Below are 21,831 nucleotides of genomic sequence, written 5' to 3'. Positions count from 1 at the left end.
TAGCAGTGTTTGGGTGGGTGGTGCTTGTTAAAGAGGCGTCCACATGAATCCCAGGATTCAATGTTTCCCAGCAGAACATTTGATTGAAACGAGATGATCCTTGCTCACTTCACGTCAGTGGTTTCAATGTTGTGGCTGATCGGTGTATTTGCAGGTTAAATACTTAAAATTAAAAAATATTAATTAAATACTTACAACTATAACTGTACATCATTTATATTCCCTATAAGTAACAGAACATAATAAACATTTAAAATACTACTTTTATTTCCCATTGAAGTTCCTTTTTTTGCCTATTGTGATCACAACAGACGTGTTAAACAGCAACAGACAAATCCTACATACTCTGCCTTTAACTCTGGCACCTCCACTGCAGGTACTGACCTTTGTTCGGTCTCTGTGAGACCAGGTATCTCTCCTCTCCGGGTCCGATCACCATACAGGTCAGAGTTCCCTCCACCTGAAGCTGCTTCGTCGGCGGCTTTCTGATCAGTCCTGAACATTAACTCATCACTGCAGGGCTCAGGAGAACACAGCAGAGAAGTCCCACTGCTCACTGAGGGAGAGGAGGAGGCACTTTAATACAACATCATGACTACATGAAGGTCTGAGAAGAGGACTCAGGACACTTACTGCAGTCTTTGATATCAGGCACTGTTTACCTTGTGGTGAGGCAGTAAGACTGTTAGTGCACTGGCTGCACCGTGGTCCTTCAGGGGTGAAGCTCAGCTCCATCATGCCTTTGTTAAAGTCCTCAGGTCTCTCAGGGCCCCTCAGCGTGTTGGCCAGACTCCTGAAATACAGAAGACACATTTATCTTAAGATCATCATCAAGACATTAAGAAAATGTTAAAAAAAAATAAAAAATTAAAAAAATTTAATAAAGTAATTTTATTAATATTTATTTTCTCTTGTTTTATTTGCATATGGTGTTTGGGTACTGAGGTAATCTAAAACGGAAGGTAATCAAGTTACATTACTTTAATATTGTTAAACCTCGATTATGTTACTGACGGGTAAGGTATTAACAGGTAATAAGTAACTGTATCAGAGGTAACCTTCCCAACGCTGCGTTCAAGTAACATCCTGAGAACATTTAGTGCTTTATAGACGAGTAATAAGACTTTAAAGTTGATTTTTTGACACACAGAGAGTCAGTGCAGTAATTTAAAAACACATTAAAGCAGAACTGAGACAAACACACTGAAACCACTCTGTGCAGACTACAATAAGGCTGCATAGTGTGTGTATAAACCACTTCTGCTGCTCAGCTGTGCTGTATTCATTCACATATTCAGGGCTAACGATGAACATGTTCATGTTATACAGCAGGATCATGGCTAGGCACGTTAGCTTACATGCAAACCTGTCTGTACAAACACGACTTTAAAAAATGATGAATTTAAAAAAGGTTCATGTGTCGTTACCACTTAATAAATTCAGCTGAGCCGCTGGTGACATGTTTCCCAAACCCTGCAGCGCATCTGCAACCACTTTAAAGTCAGCTAGCTAACAGCGATCAGAACCTAACCTAAGCTAACCAGGCTTCATGCGTTTTAAAGAATAAATACATCTTAAAACGTTTCATGCCGATTTTACCGAAAGTAGCTACTTGTTTTGTGATAATGTCCCAAATTTTATTTACGGTGTCATTATTCCTGTAATAAACACGGCAGAGGAAAAAAACATCAAAATCACAATGGAGGTTTGGTGTACGGAACAAAACAACGTCCATCGTGGATTTAGCTGGATGTCTTAGAGGATTACGTTCAAGCTGAATTTACCTGAAAACGCAACAGTTCGTCTCCAGCTTCGTGTTCAGAGTTAGTTCAGAAATGAAAACTGACGGATATGAGAGGGGGGCTGGCTCTCTTTTAACCCGCAGACAGGTAACACGTACTCCGGAGCTCACTGATATAAGAAGGAGCATCACCTGTGCTTATTACCGGAGAGAGCTGAATAACAACTGATCTGTCCACCTCCCACACAGAGATAAATACACCTTCACTGAGCAGGTAACTGTACAAATACAGCAGCTTCACACAGGATCGTGTACTGACCGTGTTCGTGTCCTCAGAGAAGAGCTGCTCCGGTCAGAGTGAAGATCCGTCAGCGACGGTTAAAGAGCGTTTAAACGTTTTGGCGCCAAGTCGTGGGCGGGGCATAATTTTACGCGCGAAACAAGCGAGACATGCACCTTTTGGCGCGCGCCACCTTCTGTCGTCACCGAGTTTGTGGGCGGGGCTTATTTTGCTGAGCGTTACCTGGATCGAGTGACAGAACCGAGTCAGGACACAGAACTCACAGCTGAGCCTGTCAGTAGATTATAGCGGGTCGTTTTATAGATGTTTCATCTCTCTGGTCTTTATCCGTTATTTTTGGTATTGAAGTAATCCAGAAGTAACGGAAAGTAATCAAGTTACATTACTTTAATATTGTAATAGGCTGAATTCAGGTACTTGTCAATCATGATCCCTGGGAACTGCATGACAAGGATTCTGATCAGTCACATATAAGAAATGTTATAATGTATCAAAATCAATAATCAATAACCAGTTCGTCTTATCGTTACTCACTAATGTTTGAATGTTTGAAGTTTTTATTATTTAACATGGAATGAATGTGGCATCAGTTCTGCCTCCTTTTTAATTTAATAAATATATATATATGTGTTGTTATTAATACAAACAAAACAGCATATTTCTGATACATAAGTTCTTTCGGGGGTTTTAAAAATATTTTTGGTAAATATTCTTTCTTTGGCAGCATAAAAGGTCTGCAGGCACAAATTACTACTAAAGCTAATATTTGCCTTCAGTGTAACAGCAGCACTGCAGATGACACACACAGCTGCTACACAGAGATAAGGAGTGTGGGAGTGTGTTGTTTATTTGGTAGTCTTCACTTGCAGCTCAGTCTGCATGATTTCAGTCGGTGCTGTTTCATGTGTGCCATGAAGTGAAGACCACTGTGAAGAAAGTGAAGCACACAGTTAGACCAGATGTCCTTCACCACAGATCGACCAACAACCAATTAGAGAGCTTATCAGTTATATCAAATAATGAATTACTTTGTAATTTAGTCTATTTATTAATAGATTAATAAATTAATTTGTAAACTAATTCATTAATGCCTATATTTATTGTACAATTAGTTCAATGCTGTATTACTATTTCCGTGACACTTGTGGTCCTCCATAGATTACACATGGAACCCATTGAGAAAAATGCTAATTTTTCATGAAAAATGTAAATATAAAATATGATGAGGACTAAAATCCAGTGAAAAGAGGCATGTCTCATTCAACCAGTACAGGATGACATTTCGGCATTGATCTTGAGTGAATGAGTCACGTGACCTGAAAACCATTGGAAAAAAAATACTGATTTTTCATAAAGATATTATTATGAAATATTACGAGCACTAAAATGAAAACTAAGAGGTATGTCCGAATCATCTAGATCATTTATTTAATTCGGCATTGGTTTGGCGTCACTGGGTCACATGACCTGGAATCTATCGTTTTCAAATCAAATATTTCTGTAAAAACAATAAATTACACATAAGTGAACAAAATATGTGTTTCATATGAAACCAATCTAATAATTATTAATTACTATTGTGAACATGGGCTGGGCGGGTGAATTATTTATTTCTGTATTCATGTATTTTAGTTATCTTGACGCTGGAGGGCAGCATTCACGTTTCACAGCGTACAGCGTACCGGAACTGCATTCATAGAAGAAGGAGTAGAAGAACCTGGCTTTTATTTTGACAGCGCCACCGGATGCTTTGATTCTTCTTCGCCTGTTGTAGCTGTCACACTCACATCGGCGGAGAGCGGAGCGGCGAGTCGAGCTGAGTTCAGCCGAGCTGATCTTGACAGAGACGATGAGCGCATGAAAAACTGTCGGCACCTCGAAGAACATCCACCCGAACCATGTCTGCTGCTGTTTTCACCGGCCTTCTCCTCTTGTGCCTCCACACCAGCGCCGGTAAGTTCTTCCTGCTAGCTAAGTTAGCATGCTAACGTCTGTCGGCTTGTTTTTCTAACGGGTGTGTAGCGGTTTTGTCCTTTGACTGTGCTCGTGCTAGCAAGCTGCTACATACGCGCCGTGTACTGTTTTTGCTACCAGTGTACTGTAGATTTACGTTTTTATAAGAAAGCTTTGTCTTATGTAAGTTTTTGTCGTGTTAGCCTGTTATCTGTCTGACGAAATCAAGCGTCAGACGCGTTTATCACTGCTAGCTAACTGTTAGCCGCACAGCCAAGCACAGTGTCACTGCATCATGTTTGTTGAGCTGCAGGTGCCTCGCTGCAGGGAAGGACTGCAAAAAGCCCCCTTCGTGTTTGGACGATCAGTTTCCTCTCTTAGGAGAGAGGAAAGCAACAGTCTATCTAGTTTATTTAGGAAAAATAGCAATATAAACTGTAAAAATACTCCTGCAAGAAAACAGATCCTGCATTAAGTGAAAGTATTTATTATTATTGTGCAAGACAATGTGTTCACACATCTGATGATTTTGGATGTATTATTATTACTGCTGCATTCATGTGTATGATGCATTTTACTGCTGTAGATGTTGAGCACATTAAACTCCTTTATGTACTGTAGGCTGGTTTAGTCCACAGCAATGCATCATATCCTGTAAGATAGTCAGATGTGTGGATTGTGGCTTTCCTGTGAGAATCATGTGTCTGTAAAAAGTCAGAAAAACAATCTGTTCTCAGTTTTGTGTAGATGCACTTTCCAGCATATCCAAGAAGGTTTTTAAAGAGTTTATTTTGCTTAAGGAGGAGTATTTGATCAATGCGCACAACATCAATACATCTAGAGATAGAAGAAAGGGCATAAACCTGTCGGACAAGTGTAGTTGAGTAGAAAGTCCAATATTTGCCTCCGAGGTGTAAAAGTATAAATTCAGTGCGCAAATTCACTCTTGCATAAATACACTTCATTATATTTAACAGCTGAAGGAAGCACACCGTGTTTTGTTTTCATTGTGGTTTTCTCGAAGGCACTGAACAGGTTGCTGCTGGCAACAAGCTTGACGTGCGCTCAGCTCTATCCGATGTCCTCAGAGAAGCAGAAAGTACCCGATCTCCCAGCCTGCACGCTCTGTCGAATAAGATGGCGCATGTTTAAAGTTGAAAATGGAGAAGTTGAGGCAATACAAGGGGTGAAGACATGTTTATTAGGGGTGTGAATCTTTGGGTGTCTCACGATTCGATTCGATTCTGATTCTTAGGGTCACGATTCGATTCAGAATCGATTCTCGATTCAAAAATTGATACAGTGCATAGTGTGTTAAGGCAAATTATGGCATCAAAACAATACAGTTTGTTTAAGATAATGTGATTTTTAAACAAACTGATTCCAATGATGTAATCGCACAAAGGCAAACATTAAAAAAAGATAACATTTATTCATGCTAAACTAATAAAAACTTACTTACTGTATAAGAAATAACTTGCATAAATAAAATTGCCTAAATAAAAGCTTAGGCCAGCTGCCTTTTTCTCCCAGAAGTTACAAAAATAAACTCTACACAAATAACACAAATTGGTGTTTTGTGTGATTTTTCAAAATAGAAGAAAAAAAAAGAAAAGAAAAAAAAAAAATATATATATATATATATATATATATATATATATATATATATATATATTTATTTTATTTTTTTTAATCGATTTTTGAAGTTTATGAATCGATTCAGAATCGTGGATGATTAGAATCGCGATTCTTATGTGAATCGATTTTATTCCCCACCCCTAATGTTTATTTCCTCAAACAGTGCAGTTTAAAATAATAGGAATAGGAACGAGGTTTAAAGTAATCTGTGGTTTTCGAGAAAGTACCCAGAAATTACAGTAATCCTGATGATCTTAAATGTGAGGATTTCCTGCTTTTCTTTGTCATCTGTGACAGTAAATGACGAGTCTTTGTCCTCACTTGGGGCGCTGAGAAATGGTGATGAGCATCGTCAACATCGACATTGCAGTGTGAGCATGTGCAATGTCAAGTCAGACCAATTTAACACAAACACAAACTTCCACATCTTTTTTGCTGCTGGGTACAAAAGCAAAGTCTACAGGATGCGTCTGTCTTATAGTACACAGTGTAGTCTGATTGCAATCAATCGCAATATCTGTCAAAACAATCACAGTATGATATTTTGTCTCCCATATTGTGCGGGCCTCATTGGCAGATTGATTAATAATGAGAACGTTTATTTGCAGCCCTCAACAACTGTTCCCTGGCAAGTGTCTGTCCATCCATCTGTTAGTTTGTCTCACACTAAACAACCGTTTATCAAAAATGTTTTGTGAGCTAATGCAAACTAGCTCCTGAAACAGGCACAATAAAGCGTGATACAACGGAGGTGATGCATGTGTTTATTTGCATCTTGAATGTAGAAACAAAATTTGACTATTTGAGATCAGATGTTATCATTGATGCCAGCTGTCGGTACATCTGATTAACAATCACCTGAATATGTCCGGATACAGGTCGACGCGTGCAACTAAGACTTATTTTAATTTTTCGAATATTCTGTTGATTATCTTCTTGATTAAACCGATTAGTTGTTTGGTTTGTAAAATGTCAGAAAATGCTCAAAGAGAGGAAAGAAACCAGAAAATAATCACATTTAAAGAAAAAAAAAAAGGTGAATTTTGACATTTTCCACTTAAAAAATTACTCGCGCAATTGCTGCACTGGAACCAGTGTGCAAATAGACATCGAGGTGTAAACGAGGTGAAAACGTCAGTATAAAACACGATGTCTTCTCTTATAACACACCAAGCTACATCTTGGTAGATCGTCCAGCTGCTCTTGTATCTGACGGGTCTCTTCTTCCATGAAAGCCTTTTTCTGCTGAATGTCTGCTTCCACCAGCCGTGTGGTCAGCTAATGATAGCGTCAGCTTTAGCCTTGGAGTTTGTTCCTCATTTCTAAAGATCAACAGATGACTGACACCCGGGCCCTTTATATGTTCTGTGGAAATGAGTGTGAAGTTTGTTTGCTCACATCCTTTCCCAGTTAAGGCAAATACGTAAGGCTGTTCAGTCCACCGTAGGGTAAAAGTCAGTAAACTAAGAGGAGTTTGATTTGGTAAAAGCTCTCCTGGCTGACTTATTTCTTTAGTTTGGAAACAAAATGTTTTGGATCTAGTTCCACTTCCTCTCCTCAGTACACTGTAATACAGTCGTGACTAACTCGAGACCGTCTTCTCCTTTTTTTTTTTTTAAAGTATGGAGATATCTTTTCCCTGACCTTGGAGTGAAGAAGCAGTAGGAGTGATATGATCTGTGTTTGTGTGTTTTCAAGAGGGAGCTGTTGGGAGTTGGCTCTTACTTCTTATCTCTTCCGGCGCTGATGCCAAAATGGACAATTTTGAAGAGGCTGCGTGCAGACAGAAGGATATAATATATAATGATGTTTGAAACTAAATGTTTTCAGGTGCTTTTTGTGTTTGTAGGTTTTAAGGACTCACTTGTCCTATCCATTAAAATGCCACTGGTACAGTTCCTGATTTCCTTAAGTTGTCTTAACGAGGCTCAGTTCAATACACTGTTCTGATCCAGATATGAGGATCCAGATGTTTTTGTAACACAGCTTCTTCTATCAGTTAACCTGTAGTGACCTCAGCCAGCCCGGCCTCTCTGTCCCCTCACCAAACATGGACACGCGTTGCCACCACTGCCAGGACTGATCAGCTTGTATTTGCTTTCCAAAATAAAGGCCTGCAGAGAACAGCTTTTGTAAAAAAAAGTCCAAAAAAAATCAAGATATTCGATAATCTAATATCGGCTATTTGTTGGTCCGTCACCTTCTTTAACGTTGTGTGTTTTTTTGACATTTTCATTAAGTTCTCAGGGAAAAATGCAATGATGTTGATGATATCTATGAGTGAGTACACTATAATGTGTCTGGAGGGGTCTGTTGGGCCTTGGTGGAGGTATGAGCTCTATACTGAGTGCCATTCTAGCTAGCGAGAGTTAAGTCAGTTTATATTGAGTCTTTCAGAGTTAGTCGGCCATGAAAGTGTTTCGGTCGCGTGCAGGAATTTCTGAAGGCGTGTTGTGATGACAGAGGAAATCATTCATGACGAGTGGAAACGAGTCCCAAGCATCTCGATGTTTTAAACCTGGAAACAAACCTTAGACTGAATCATCTGTCAGGCAGCCAAGAAATATGGCTGTCAAATGTATTTTATGTTCCACTTTCATGAGAGGATGAGGCCGTTCTTCTCTCTGGAGCAGTAATATCTTTGGGAAAAGAGTCAGTCGTCTTCTTATCAGGGTCTAGTTGATGCGTGATTGTAATGCTGGACTCAAAAGATCTTTACCCGATGAAATAAATGTCATGAAATTGAGCTGTTAAAAGTCACATGCAGCTCCTGATTTATCCTAATCTGAGTCACTGTTTCACTTTCAGTTTGACTGTTTCTCTGTGTGACTCGTTAATGCCGTTTCTCTCAGCATGGTGTGCCACACCTTCATACCCTGAGGTTCAGTGCTGTGGTATCGGGGAGGAGTTTCTAAGAACAATCTGTTGCCCACAGTCGAGGGCAGCTTAGCGAATTCGGGTTTTTAGTAAGCCTACATCTTCAGCACTAACCAGAACTCACTGTGAATCTTGCCCGTTTTGTAGTAATTATTAGTCACAATCATTACAGGGAAATGATGTGTATTTTGGTGACGTGTCTGTGTGTACATTTGAATTATAATCCTGTTTTTCAAGATTTGAAAAGGTTAAAAATAAACTGTAGGTGGTGGAAGTGTTTTTCACTTTGTCATTATTACTGTAACTGTCTTGATAAAATGGATGACATGGGATTGTAAAAAAAAAAATCTAGTATGACAAAACTCAGTTTGAAATCTGCAACTTTGACCTTAAACTGTGTACATTTATTTTAAATGAACATACTTGCTTAAAATGTCAAAGTAATTTTCATAATTTCATCATAATCCCAAATAACAGGGATTTTTTTTATAGTGTACCAGCGACTGAAAATGTCCGATTAAACACAGAAAGTCTGACCTTTCACCATTGTTTGGGAGTACTTCAGGATCTTCCTGATTGAGTAACTTCCTGTCTTACAACATGTATAAATGAATGCCTTTTACAAGCTGCTCCAGAACGATTGTTATCCCAGATAACATTGGCTGATTATGACCTTGGAGACAAAATGACTTGAAGACAGTCAGCTAATGTCATGAAATACGTTGGACGTGCTTCCATTAGGAAACTGTTTGAACCACTGATTGTGTTTGATGTAAATTCAGAGTTGGTTAAATAACGAGGTAAAATAACAGTTAAACACCAAGATACTTGAACGATAAACTAAATAAGACAAAAATAATGACGACATCTTAATTGCAGAGCTTCTGTCAACATCATGCTTGGTGTGTGTGTTGGTTGGGTGATTTGTATGCTGATTTGCTGGTTTGCTGGTTTGGTGGTTGGTTGGTCGGTTGGTTGGTCTGACCACTTTTTATGTTTGATGTAAAACCAGAGTAGGTCACATTAGGAGGTAAAAGAACAGATAAATACCAAGATACTTGAACTAAAAACTAAATAAGACAGAATAATAACAACAATACCAGTATTTAGTATTTTTTTAAATGTATTTCATAAGCAAACATTTGTAATTAATTAATTTTAAGTAGTCTTTTTACTTCATAAAGGGGTTTGGACATTAGAATTAAAAGTAGCATCGTTGGGTCATGTTGCTGTTAACCATCACAATCGCTCAAATTGCACTTTGAGTGTCGTTGGGGCTCAAGTATCGATGTGTAAAGGGTTGTTGAGGCTGAGCTCTTGTAGTAGAAATGATCAAGTTTTATAAACTGAACCATGTGGACATGAAGCTCCAAAATCTGACAGGGACAAGGCGTCTGCATATTTCTGTCTTAGTGTGTACACGCAGTTTAAGTCATGTATCAACAGTTTATCCGTCTGGCCTCAAAGGCCTCAAACATTCAGACTGGGCTGTGATGTTATTGAGTCATACAGCCTGAGAATGGAAACCATCTGCATTCGATGTAACGTGGAGTGTAAATTTCTCTCTGGCTGTGAAATTGTTATGAAATGGACGGATAAAAAAGAGTTGCACAAGTAAAGGAAAGAGAGGAACTGAGTCAGGAGGAAAGTGTTCAGCGAGAGTCCGCAGGAGACCGAACAAGCTGAGACACGCACACACACGCACACACACACACACACACACACACACACACACACACACACACACACACACACACACACACACACACACCCACACACACACAAACCCAGACAGGAAGCGCCGATCCGAGCCAGCGTCCTCCCCAAAACTGCCAGAGTTTTCCCCTCAAATGTTTCCTGTGTTTGACACTGGGTGTTTTTGTCAGTCATGCGGGAGATCGAAACATCTTTCATCTATTTTTGCAAGGTTTCCCCCTTTTTTGAATCTACAGGTGTGACTGAATTAATTTGTGATGTTGTGAGATGCGTCCGTCTGTTCGCAGGTGTGTTTGTGTCTAAAGAGACTAAATTAGTTCACAGATTTTTTTTCCCTCTGTGATTGGTTCCTCTTTCTTGAGGTCACATCGTTGCGCGCTGCAGACGTAACTTGACTCTCGGCGTGGTCGTTCTCGGCTGGTGAAATATTACACAAGACAGGATGAACACACTTTCCTCTCGGTTTGTTCCCCTTTTGGTTTTCTTACCGACCGAGATTGATCATTTATTCTTTCTGTGTTTTGAGTTCACTCACTAGATTGTGAGCATCAAAGGATTGACATCACATGCAAACATTTTTAATTAATGTTTCCAAACGGTTCTCCAAAAGACAAACAAACAAAAATCCAGAAACGTGAAGATGCTCATGAATATTTCATTTACTTTTGTTTTCAAAGAAGCGGTTCAAACATAAGTTATATTTTTTAGATCCAAGTTTTTAAACTGGTTTATTGTTCGTCTCTCTCCCAGTGTTTTGTCACTTCTTGTTATGAAGTTTCACATGGACATAAATGCTGTCTCTGCATTAGTGTTGATTTTTCAAAACGCATCAATTCTAAAATTTGACGCAGTTTCAGTACTCGTTTTCTGCAGTATTAATACATCAGTGTTTACTGCAGTATTTCTGCTGTTCTCTGCTACAAGCCAACAAAAGAGAAGTTGTACATTGTTCAGTGTATCAGCGTTAGACATTTCAGTACTGTGACAACACTAGTTTGCATGTTGTCGTCCTACTTTTAAAATACAAACTTGTCAGAGGATGTCTGGTGATATGTTACTTTGTCCTGCGTGTTGTGTGCCTGAAATATCTTCTTCCTCTGAGCCGGAGGGCTCCATTGTGTCGAGTTTGTTTTGGATCCCACAGGCACTATTCTGCTACCAGAAAAACCTCACCAGAGCAGCAAAGTTAGATTAATATTCCCCCAAAACACACTATTCCCTCATATCTGAGTAACATTTGCTGAAACCTTCAGTTTTTGAGAATTGTTGAGCCTTTTGTGAAAAGGAAACCGTGTATTTGAGAGTTTTTAGGTATATTTGTCGTCAGAAAGAGTCGGCGTTAGTGTCAGGGTTAACATGTTGTTGGTTTTGGTCTTTCTGTGTGAAATGGAAGAAAATCAGGCGTATCCGTAAAGGAGCAGTCTGTAGTTTTGTTGAAGAAATGTTAATGAGAAGAGAAAGATCTTCACTGGCTGATCATCTTTTTTTATGTCTCAAACGAAGTAAATAAACTCTTTGTTCCTTCTTTTCTTTCCTCCGTAAATAGACTTTTTAATAGCTACTTCATGATAAACGTTTAATATTTGGTATTAAACAGCTGTCGTTTAGTTTAGCTGTTTAGTCAAAGCCGAATACTAACTAACAGAAACCTTCTCAAATGTCAGAATATTTAGCTTTTCTTAGTCATATAGGATCATACGTTGAGTTAATTTGGGTCAATAAGGAAAGTCATTGCTAATAGAAGCTTAATGTCAATGTTATTGACGACAAAACTATTATATAATACATTGAGTGATGAAATGCTGTTGTAACGTGTGTGGTCATGTGGTTTTCCTCTGGGTTTGTTTCAGTGGGATCAGAGGTGGCTGCACCACAGAACGTGGACATGGTGACCATAAACACCAACTACGCCCTGACCTGGGACTGGGACCAGAGCGCTGCAGCGAGTCACGACGTCACCTTCACCACACAATACGTCGCGTGAGTCTCACGCACACATACAAACATCATACATGAGGGAAAACGGCAAGTGTAATGACACGAGTTTGTGTCTGTGAAGCTCTAGTTAAACATAAGCTCCTCTAACCTCATTCTGGATAAACATTGAGGTTATTGATGAGTCGCCTGGTTTATTTTGCAACAGTAGTGACGCGGCTCAGAGGAGGTCAGTCGTCAGCCACCACTTCAGTCCAGAGTGAAAAATGCAATGAAATCAGATTCAGACATTCATGTTTCCCTCTGGAGCAGTAGATGCTTTTCACAGCAGGCGTTTTGACCTGGAAAAAGGAAAAGAGTGTAATTTATAACAATATTGAAGGCTGCATTCCAGTTAGGTGAACTGGTTCCAGGGCCCGGTGTTGTGCATGCTCACTCAGTGACCAGGCTTACTGGCTTGTCCTGGTACAAAGCCCCCCGCTGTAATAGCAATAAAACCCCAATACTTGCCCGTAGCTCCAGGCTCCCAGTCCAGACCGAGGACATTACATAAAAACCTGGACACAGCGTCGGAGGAGGAGCCGGTTCAGTCCTATGAACGCTGCTCAGTGGCACATGAAGCCAAAAAAGCTCGACTTCCCGTGCGTCTGTACTGACAGCGCTTTGTCCAGTTTACATTTACTTCACCATGACTGCTGAAGATCTCAACTTTTATCTTTTTTACAATCAGATTTTCTTTATAAAGATCATCACAGCCTCACAGAAACAGATGTGCTGCTGTAAGCTCGTCAGTCCAGTTCAGTCTGCTGAGAAACAAAACTTCTTTTGAGCTCGGGCGGCTCCAGTTAATGCACTGAGGGCTGCAGCTGGCCTCCAGAAGAACTGTGATGCTGTTTGTTCACAGTGTGAATGTAATTCAAGTCTTCACTGGAATCGAGGAAATAATAGTTGACCTGTAGCCCGCAGTTCCTCATACTTGGCCAGCTGAGCATGACAAAATAAGGTGCTGGGAAACTGCAGTGGGGCCGACATTTTATTTTGATTGGGAGAGAAGATAACCAATCTTGTGACATCTTTCTCTTGTGCAACGTTTCAGACTGGAATAGTTCCAGAAATTGTAAAATTCAGCTTTAAAGCATCTCAGGTTAACAGTTTAGATTGTATTTTTTTGATAAAGGTTTAATGTGTCACGACATACTGCTACAGTATAAATAAAACCTAGTGTTGCTACAAAGACGCGTCGGCCAACAGATCGTGTTCTCCTGATGTAAGGGAAGATGCTTGTTTGGTCCAAACTCCAGCAAAAATCACTGGTCATCATTTTTATATATTTTTATTCAGTGAAGATAAAATAATAAAATTACCATTAAAATCATGACTCATCATGTGAAATCACAATATTTGTAAAAGCTATCACAATATGATTTTTAAAAAAGAAAAAAAAAAGAAAAGATTGTTCAACTTAAATGAGATTTAATTCCAGATTTACAGAACCTCCTTAGATTTCCTTTTAGTTTTTAGATTCATAGATGTTTTATTGTAAGTAAGCCCATCAGCAGGGGTGTTTTTTTGGTCCGGTGCCACGCAGTGCATTGTGGTTGTTGTGGGCTTTCTACCTTCAGAACCACTAGGAATATCACAGCCCTGTTTCCTCTGGTCATGTAGCACCAATTTCAAATCATATTCATGTCACTGCATAGGATCATCTTTCCAGCGTTGAAATTCTTCTGTAACCACCGAATAAACCAACAAACTCCCCTCGTGTGGCTCAGATGTTGACTGTAGATATAAATCTTAAATAAAAGCCTATGAAAGAAATTCATTATAGCATTACAAACACATTAATGTCATTGTTTAACCTTTACTGAGGTTTTTTTGTTGCTGTATTAAGATTATTACCTTCTTTATTATGCTTTAATTAACAGTTAACTGTGCTTTTTGCAGCTGCCTTATCTAAAGCGTTCCCATCAGTATTTTTCAGTTACCATTATCATTGATTTACATGTTCTGTCCTCCTCTCCCCTCCAGGAAGTACAAGCTGAGGTCTCCAAGGAAGAAACCGACCTGGTCCGTGGCGTGTGAGGAGAAGACAAACAGGTCATGTGACCTCACAGAGTTCGACCTGCACTACCTGGGCATCTACGTGCTTCGTGTACGAGCCAACCTGAACGGGAATCACTCGGACTGGGTGCAGAAGGAATTCTGCCCTGATAAAGATGGTGAGCGAGAGAGAAAGAGGGGGGTGAGATGAAGACGGGTGGAGATACTTAAAGGTTATAGGAAAAGATGTTTCATACACGAGCTGATGGCAGCGTGTGGTGCACCACAAACCATCAAGACAGACAGACAGGGTGATAGAAGAGAGCTGAACAACAGAGTGAACAACCACAGAGTGATGTAGTTGAGCTGTGAGAAAACAATGCCAGGAAAATGATAACCTTTGCATATATTTGAGTTGTGCAGTTCTGAATTGTCAAAACCGCAGAGTTGAGTACAGTCACGATCAAGGAAAGGTAGAAGTAAACAATCAGGAGGTGTGGTGATCCTTAGATAAACAATCAGCTGGTCACGTCTCACGACCGAGATCTCTGATGTAACCGGTGCCATGTTTTCTGTCAGCGAAACACAGTAAATAAGTGTGTGAAATGGAGCAGCATGTGTCCAATCAGAGGCTGCAGATGTGTCACATTATTAACAATTAAGAGTTGCCAATCAAATATTTGTTTCAGTTCTATGATGATGATGTGAAACTACTTTATTACATTTTAAATTGATGAAACAACCCTGAATCTCTCTCGTCCTGGATCTAATGTCTTCCCTAATATCTCCCACCAGCTGCTGTGGGTCCTCCGAGCAGAGTGGCTCTTGCTCGTGCTGGAGGTGACCTGGACGTCTTCATCTCCGACCCTTTGACCAGCAACAACAGCTCCATGAGGGAGACACTCGACAAACTGTACTTCCACATCATCTACTGGGAAGGCATCACAGAATCAGAGGTAGGGAAGCCATGCCTGCTGTTTGTATGAGAAGCCTTTTGTTAAGTGATACCTCCTCTACAGATACTTCATTTAAAAACAGCAGGACAGATTCTCACAGTTTACACAAGAGACAGTTTCTCCTCTTCACACTTCCCACTTCGTCTTCAGTCCTTAAAAACACCTGGTGAAGCCTGTGAGCGTGCAGCAGCAGAGCACCTGGTGTCTGTTTTTGTTGTGCATGTTGTTGGTTTAGTGGTTTTGATCTGTGCCCTAAACTCCGAGCAGAGCAGTTTCCTGTCTGTGCTACAAGGCGCCGAATCTCATGCAAGAAATCGGCCTGATTTCCTGCCAGCTGCTTTACCTTAAAAGCATCGTGCAGGAACTTTAGACTGGTTTGACGAGGGAGCCACAGGTTACAGAGGTGACGCACAGCTGACGAGCGTGCAGGTGATTTGGATGAAGGCCACGACACACAAAAGATTAAAAACAAAAACGGTAATCATAATAAAGGCTTGGAAAATGAGTCACATGTGCTGCAGGGAGATTAGTGCTTAAAATATTATAGAAGAAAAAATGTATTATCTCAGTGAAGGCTAATCCAATCCTGCTCATTTCCTCATTCTTGTTTTTGAATAGGCAAGGTGTGTTTATTTATAGAGCACCATTCAAACACAAGGCAATCCTTTACAGAGACATCGCAATGCATTCAAAACTAGGGTGGCTCTCAGTTGAGTGTATACCTCTGCCAACAGTCGCCTTTAATGCAATCAAGCCTAATCCAATATATGATTAAAATAATACTTAAATCCACTAGTTCCACATTTTTATTTGGGACTGTTTAAAACTGTTCTCAATCATTTATACCAGCCGCGTGCATACGACTGGTTTTTAAATCGAGAGCCGTCCATTATTCCCTGAGGAAGCAACACAAATGTTTTAAAACAGCCTCTTGTGTGAGAGAAAGAAACCTGCATCCGTCTCTTTATCTGGATCAGCACCAAAAGTTAAAGTGAATGGCGTCTGTGCTGGGCTGCGACACCTCCTCCATCCAAGTTAGGTGGAAATACGTTCAGTAGTTTTTGTGTAATCCTGCCGATTAGTGATCAAAAATAAAAGGGATTTAGATTCAGAAACACTCAATAATCATTTTATTTCACATATATTTACCACGTATGAAACAGGAAATCTTCACATCTCAACATTGCTCTGTGGAAAAGTTTTAAGCAAATCTGAGAGCCACACCTGTTTGCTTGAAGGTCTTTGCAGGCTGTCACGGATATTTGAATGAGGGATCTGTTTACACGACCTGATCTGTTGTTAATGTGCTTCAAACAAACCAAGCAGTAACCACAGCAGACACAATCAGTCATCGTATCGAGGGAGTGCTGATAATCTCAAACAGTGTCTGTCCAAACATTTATGATCCCAATGCACCAAAGTGATAAAGTGACTCTAATGGACATCTGAGTGGATATGAAAAAAACCCAGCCCAGCTGAGTATTTAACAGACATCCATCACACATCCAACGTTTTAAACCTCTTCTGTGTCCTTCAGGATTCAGAAGCCCAGATGGTGAGCAGCAGCGCTAACCTGGTGACGCTGCCCCACCTGAAGCCCTGGACTCTGTACTGTGTGAGCGTCCAGTCTCGCTACGACTTCTACAACAAGAGCAGCAGCTTCACCTCCCCACAGTGCATGGAGACTGAAGGTAACGCAGTTTACACGCCTGTAGTGGTCCTAACATGTCTGCCAGAGTCCGTACAGAGTTGTAAAGTGTTAACTAGGATCCTATTGTGTTGATCTGATCTTTTTTTCAAATGTCTGCTGTTGACGTTTTTGTTGTTGGGTTTTATTTTGAAAATATCTGCAACCTTCACCAAATCAAAAGTCCTGAGGCTGAGATCAGAATACATGAAATATGTGACATTCAAGATGATCAAAGATTGGGAGATCAGAGTCATCATTTCTTTACCGGAGACGTGACACACAGGTGGCGGTTGAAGCTGTCGACTTTCCACGTGGCAGACGTGCAGAGGCAGACATCACACAGAAGTGTGTAAAATGGAAGGAAAAAAGACTTGAAGCTGAAAAACAATACATTTCTTTAGTATCTCGCTTCACTCCCACAACCAGATATTTCACAAAAACATTCAGATTAATGAATCTGGACTACTTTCTGCTGTGACCAGGTCGAGCACGTAGGCCAGAAAAGTTTTGTCGTGCACCTCTGAAGAAATATATTTGTTATCATTTAATGGAAAAGGGCGGTTTCCTATTTTTAGGAACTTAAAATGACACTAAAGAAATAAAACGTAGCTGCTTCTCTGTGCACACATTTCTTTTGTGTTTGATCAGGAGTGGAAACAACTTTAGTATCTCGACTATAAATGAGGCCCTGACGCACCAGGCTGGCAGTCAGCTAACGGTCAGTGTCAGGGCCGTTGGTGAGCATCTGTGGCCCTTGTTGTTGCGGTGCGTCTGTGCCGTTGGTGGCTTTTTGGCCAATTTAGGGCTGGCTGTGCGCTCAGTAGCGCTGAGATGAAGATGAAGAGTGGTGTATAAAAATGGCTGCTTATTCATAACAGCCAGTCTCAAGTCTTCCTCCGCCGCAACTTGTAAAATGGAGAGTAAGTTCCTCTCAAGGCCGAGACACAAGCGACGTAATCTCCAGATTATATACACTGTGATATTATTATTTTTATTATTATTATTATTATTATTATTATTATCATCCCCTGAAAATCAACTAAACCGCTAAAAGGTGGCAGTGTGAGAAGTGTTTGTGTATACCTGTGTGAGTGCATAAAGAAGATGAATACAACTTGCAGCTCTGCTCAGATATGATCTAATCTAATCTGTCTGTCTGTCTTTGTGTGTGTGTGTGTGTGTGTACACACTAACAGGTGCTATACCGTGGTGGCAGATCCTTCTGTACTTCCTGGGCTCTCTGCTGTTCTGCTTCACCTTAGTGCTGCTGGCTCTCTTCGGCTTCTACAGGACCTACAAGACCATCAAGTCCACTTTCTGCCCCTCCAACCAGCTGCCCTCACACTTCAAGACGGTATGAAGCCGCAGCATCTTCAGATTTACAGTCCACCTTTGACTGTTTGCAGACGAATGACTCGGTCTCTCTCTCTTCCTCCAGTATCTCTGTGACTCTCCCGGCTCTGACATTCCTCGCCTCCTCACCCCGGACTCAGAATCAGAGCTCTTGTGCGATAAGGTGATCATCTGTCCAGAACAGGTCCTGGAGATCCACAACCCTCCCCCTGAGGCCCTGCCGTCACCCACATCAGGCCTGGAGCCGGACAGCAGGTAGATTTATGTTCATCAGAGCATTTAATATGATCTTGCTATTATGCTATCAGCGCAAATGACTAAACGTTCCCTCTCCTTCATGTCTCTAGTGGCAGACACAGCCGTCAGGACAGCAGCGGCAGTGGAGACTCTGGCGTTTACTCCACAGGCGGCAGCTCCGGCCTGCGGCAGCCCAGGAGCGCTCAGTCCTCCTCCGGGGCGGTCGAGACCTCCTGGCAGGGCCCGTTTGACTCGGAGCAGGTGAAGATGAAGGACATGGCTCCAGGGCTGAAGAGTCAACCTCTGATCACAGACGAGGGCATCGTAGACATGTGTGTCTGAAGGCTCGCACGCCAAAAGACGTTCGTTGGTAGGAGCGTGAAGGGAGGATGATGTTGAGGAAGGTGTGGAAAATGTGCGGCGTGCCTTTTCTCCAGCTGTCACTGTGAAACGAGGAGAGGACGCACATCCTCATCTGACCTGAATTTGCTGCCAACAAGGAAGTACTGTCCAAATATGTTGTACGTTCCCGTCACCTCGTCTCCGATCAGCCACTGTCTGAAGCCTGAGGTCGTCACTCTAATCTGCCTGACTGTGGCTGAGAGGATTCAACTGTTGCAGTCTGTTGATAACGTTTTACTGTCATGTTGCTTTATTGAGTTAACATAAGTAGCTTAAAGGTGCTAATTAGGTAAGATTAATTTAATATTAGCAGACTAAGTCAAATAAAATGACCTCAGAGTGATTGACTCCAACAGTGGATGTGACGTGAAGGTACCAGAGCCCTTGAGTAGAGCGAGTTGCGTCATCTCCGTTTACTCCACTGGACCTTTTTATTGTAGTAATGGTCGTGGAGCCTCTCGTGGAAGTTGGCTGCAAATACTAGCAGCTCAGTACTGTAGATCAATCAATTGATAAATCATGTCAAAACTACGAACTGTCAGACATCGTACTTCTCTCGCTCTGTATTCACGCATTTAAATTGGCCGCTTTGAACTTGCTGGAAGTATCTCAAGTCTCTGAATCACGTGATGATCTGCAATTTGAATATCCGTCGTCAAGACTCGCTCTGCTCATCGGCTCTGGAACGGTCCAGCTGCAGCCTTAAAAAGACGCCAACCTCACCCACCTGCACACGACGCTACGGCAGCTGAGGAAGACAATCGATCACAGCAGATCTAAAATAAATTAATGTTTTTAAAGTTTGCAATCTCAGCCACTGCAAGAAGAAATAAGATTACAGAAGCAACAATATATGACTTCCACAGCAAATAATTAGGTCAATGATTTAATGCAAAGAAAACATTTTATGAAATGATTTGAAATAATACATTCAGGAATTTTCCAGTATTTTAAACCTGGGCAGATCTCCTCAGCTGGCAGCCATAACACGGCTGCAGTGGCTGCAGTAAAATCCTTTGGGGCTACTTGAACTGTCATAAGTGCTTTTTTCTGTGACTGACATACTAAGGTTATTTTTTTTAAGTGTCTGAAAACGTTCCAGAAATGATTCCTACAGAGAGACACCTTTCAGTTAATAATAAGATCCGTCTTGTGACCAGAAACACACGTCGCTCTAAAGGTCTCGCTCTGAAATCTCGCAAGATGTGAGTTTTTTTATTTGCCTCATGTAAGAAAAGCGTATTGTTGGCGATTCCTCTCCCCAACTTTGACTCGTGTTTCCAACGTCGTCTTCCTGCAACGACTCTCCTCTCGCAAGAATCAGAGCGAGATATCTCCTCGAGCAACTCTTGTGTTTCTGGTTACAAAAAGGATCTTAAATTTAACAGACAGGTCGCTCTGTAGGAATCGTAACTGTAATGTTGTCAGACGCGTAGAATAACATCCTCAGCCTGTCAGTAACGAGAACAAACACTTTCAGTGGACGTTACTTTGACAGTCACAGTCGCCCCGACGCTGCCAATGCATCCGTGTCACAGCTGTCGGTCGAGGTGACCTATTGGACCAACTCCAGAACTTTTGGTGAGTATGAATCATTTACACACCAAACATCTGAAGATATAAGGCCCAGGTTTAAAAAAAAGTGTTAGAAAAGATGGGAAGTTCCCTTTAAGCGAGAAAAAACTATTAATTGTGTCAGCCTAACCACTAAAAATATATTTATACATAAAAGTTGATCGTGTAGGCGATTTTAAAAGGAGGAAACAAGGGAGCTCATGATCTCAGTTAATCATGTCCAGCTGTCTAAAACTAACACAGTCTGATCCAACAGTCCTGCCGTCAGTCCTCCTCCATGAAGGTTTTATTAAGGAGGACGCAGGAGGATTCAGCAGCAGGCAGTGCCGGTCACTGCCAGTTAAAGATGTAATATGTAGGAATTCTGCGTAAATGTCTTAAAACCACTAGAACGTAAAAAAGTTAAAAATAACCTCTGAGCTCTCCTCCTGTTGGTAATCGCTCCGGATCAGAACAGAATCTGATGCGACTCCGGGTGTTAATTCCTCCAGAAGAACTGGATCTGTACCCGACTCTGCAAACGTCTTTTGTTACCTACTAACGCAGTGATTTTTAAAATAGTTGTGCTGTTTAACATTTTTGCTGAAACGTCTCTGAAGGACTTTAAACTTTTAACAGGGTAGTTTGACCTTAACAGGAACAATCCATCCCAGCGTGTTCGGATGCCTCCACGTCAGATCAGGTGTTTCCATCCAGCTTCATACTTGAATAGTTCGGAGTCTAAAACTTAAACGAAGGAAGTAAGAAGGAATTTATTTCTGGTGTTTTGGTTCTGGTCTTCATCTGATCAGCAGAGATTTAATCAAACTTTTTAGTCACTATTATTAAAGCAAAGTTTTTGTGTGCGTCTCTGAGGGAAGCTTGTATTAATTTTAACACGAGCATGTGAAACATTTTCATTTTTATGATTCTTATAGAATCTTGGTGCCATATTGGTTATATTTGTTTTCTATCAAAGATATTTTCCTTGTTTGTTTGTTTTTATTTTGATTTCCACCTTACGGAGGACGATTGGGGCCACTGTAAAACATTTCACTTCTGACTTTTTGTTTACAAGACTTTTTTCTCTGAATTCCAACTTTCCAAGAATTCAGAATTCTGAGAATTGTGAATAAAGTTTCAGGACTAATTTCTTTTCCAGTGGCTCTAAGCGTCTTCAGTACCAGCTGTGTTCATCTTTCATGTTTGTTTTTATGCTTTGGAAGGAGAAACTGGGTCGTCACAGCAGAACTTCCTGGAAGTTCGACCTCACATGTTCATCACAATCTTTCATCCTGTGACTCGACCTTCAACAGAGACGGAGAGAAAATGATATTTTGTGAATGGGAACAGCGTGGAGACGGCTGCCTTCGCTCTGTGGACTTGTATAGTTTATGAAACAACTGTCGTCACTTCCATCTGCTTTATAACAACACAT

General features: G+C 40.9%; 1 protein-coding gene across 1 annotated transcript; it reads left to right on the top strand.

Annotated features, from left to right (window-relative positions):
- Positions 1-3,799: 3,799 nt before the first annotated feature.
- On the top strand, positions 3,800-21,550 carry LOC311262427 (interferon alpha/beta receptor 1b-like). Its single transcript, XM_084361788.1, has 8 exons — positions 3,800-3,995; positions 12,077-12,206; positions 14,190-14,380; positions 14,997-15,157; positions 16,695-16,848; positions 18,044-18,201; positions 18,286-18,455; positions 18,548-21,550. The coding sequence occupies exons 1-8, from the start codon at positions 3,941-3,943 to the stop codon at positions 18,777-18,779; spliced, it is 1,251 nt and encodes a 416-aa protein (XP_084217914.1). The 5' UTR covers positions 3,800-3,940; the 3' UTR covers positions 18,780-21,550.
- The last annotated feature ends 281 nt before the right edge of the window (positions 21,551-21,831 follow it).

Source organism: Pagrus pagrus (assembly GCF_965226575.1).
Source record: "Pagrus pagrus genome assembly, chromosome: 9".
NCBI lineage: Eukaryota > Metazoa > Chordata > Actinopteri > Spariformes > Sparidae > Pagrus > Pagrus pagrus.
Note: the sequence above shows the minus strand (reverse complement) of the source record. Positions and strands in the feature narration are given on the sequence as shown.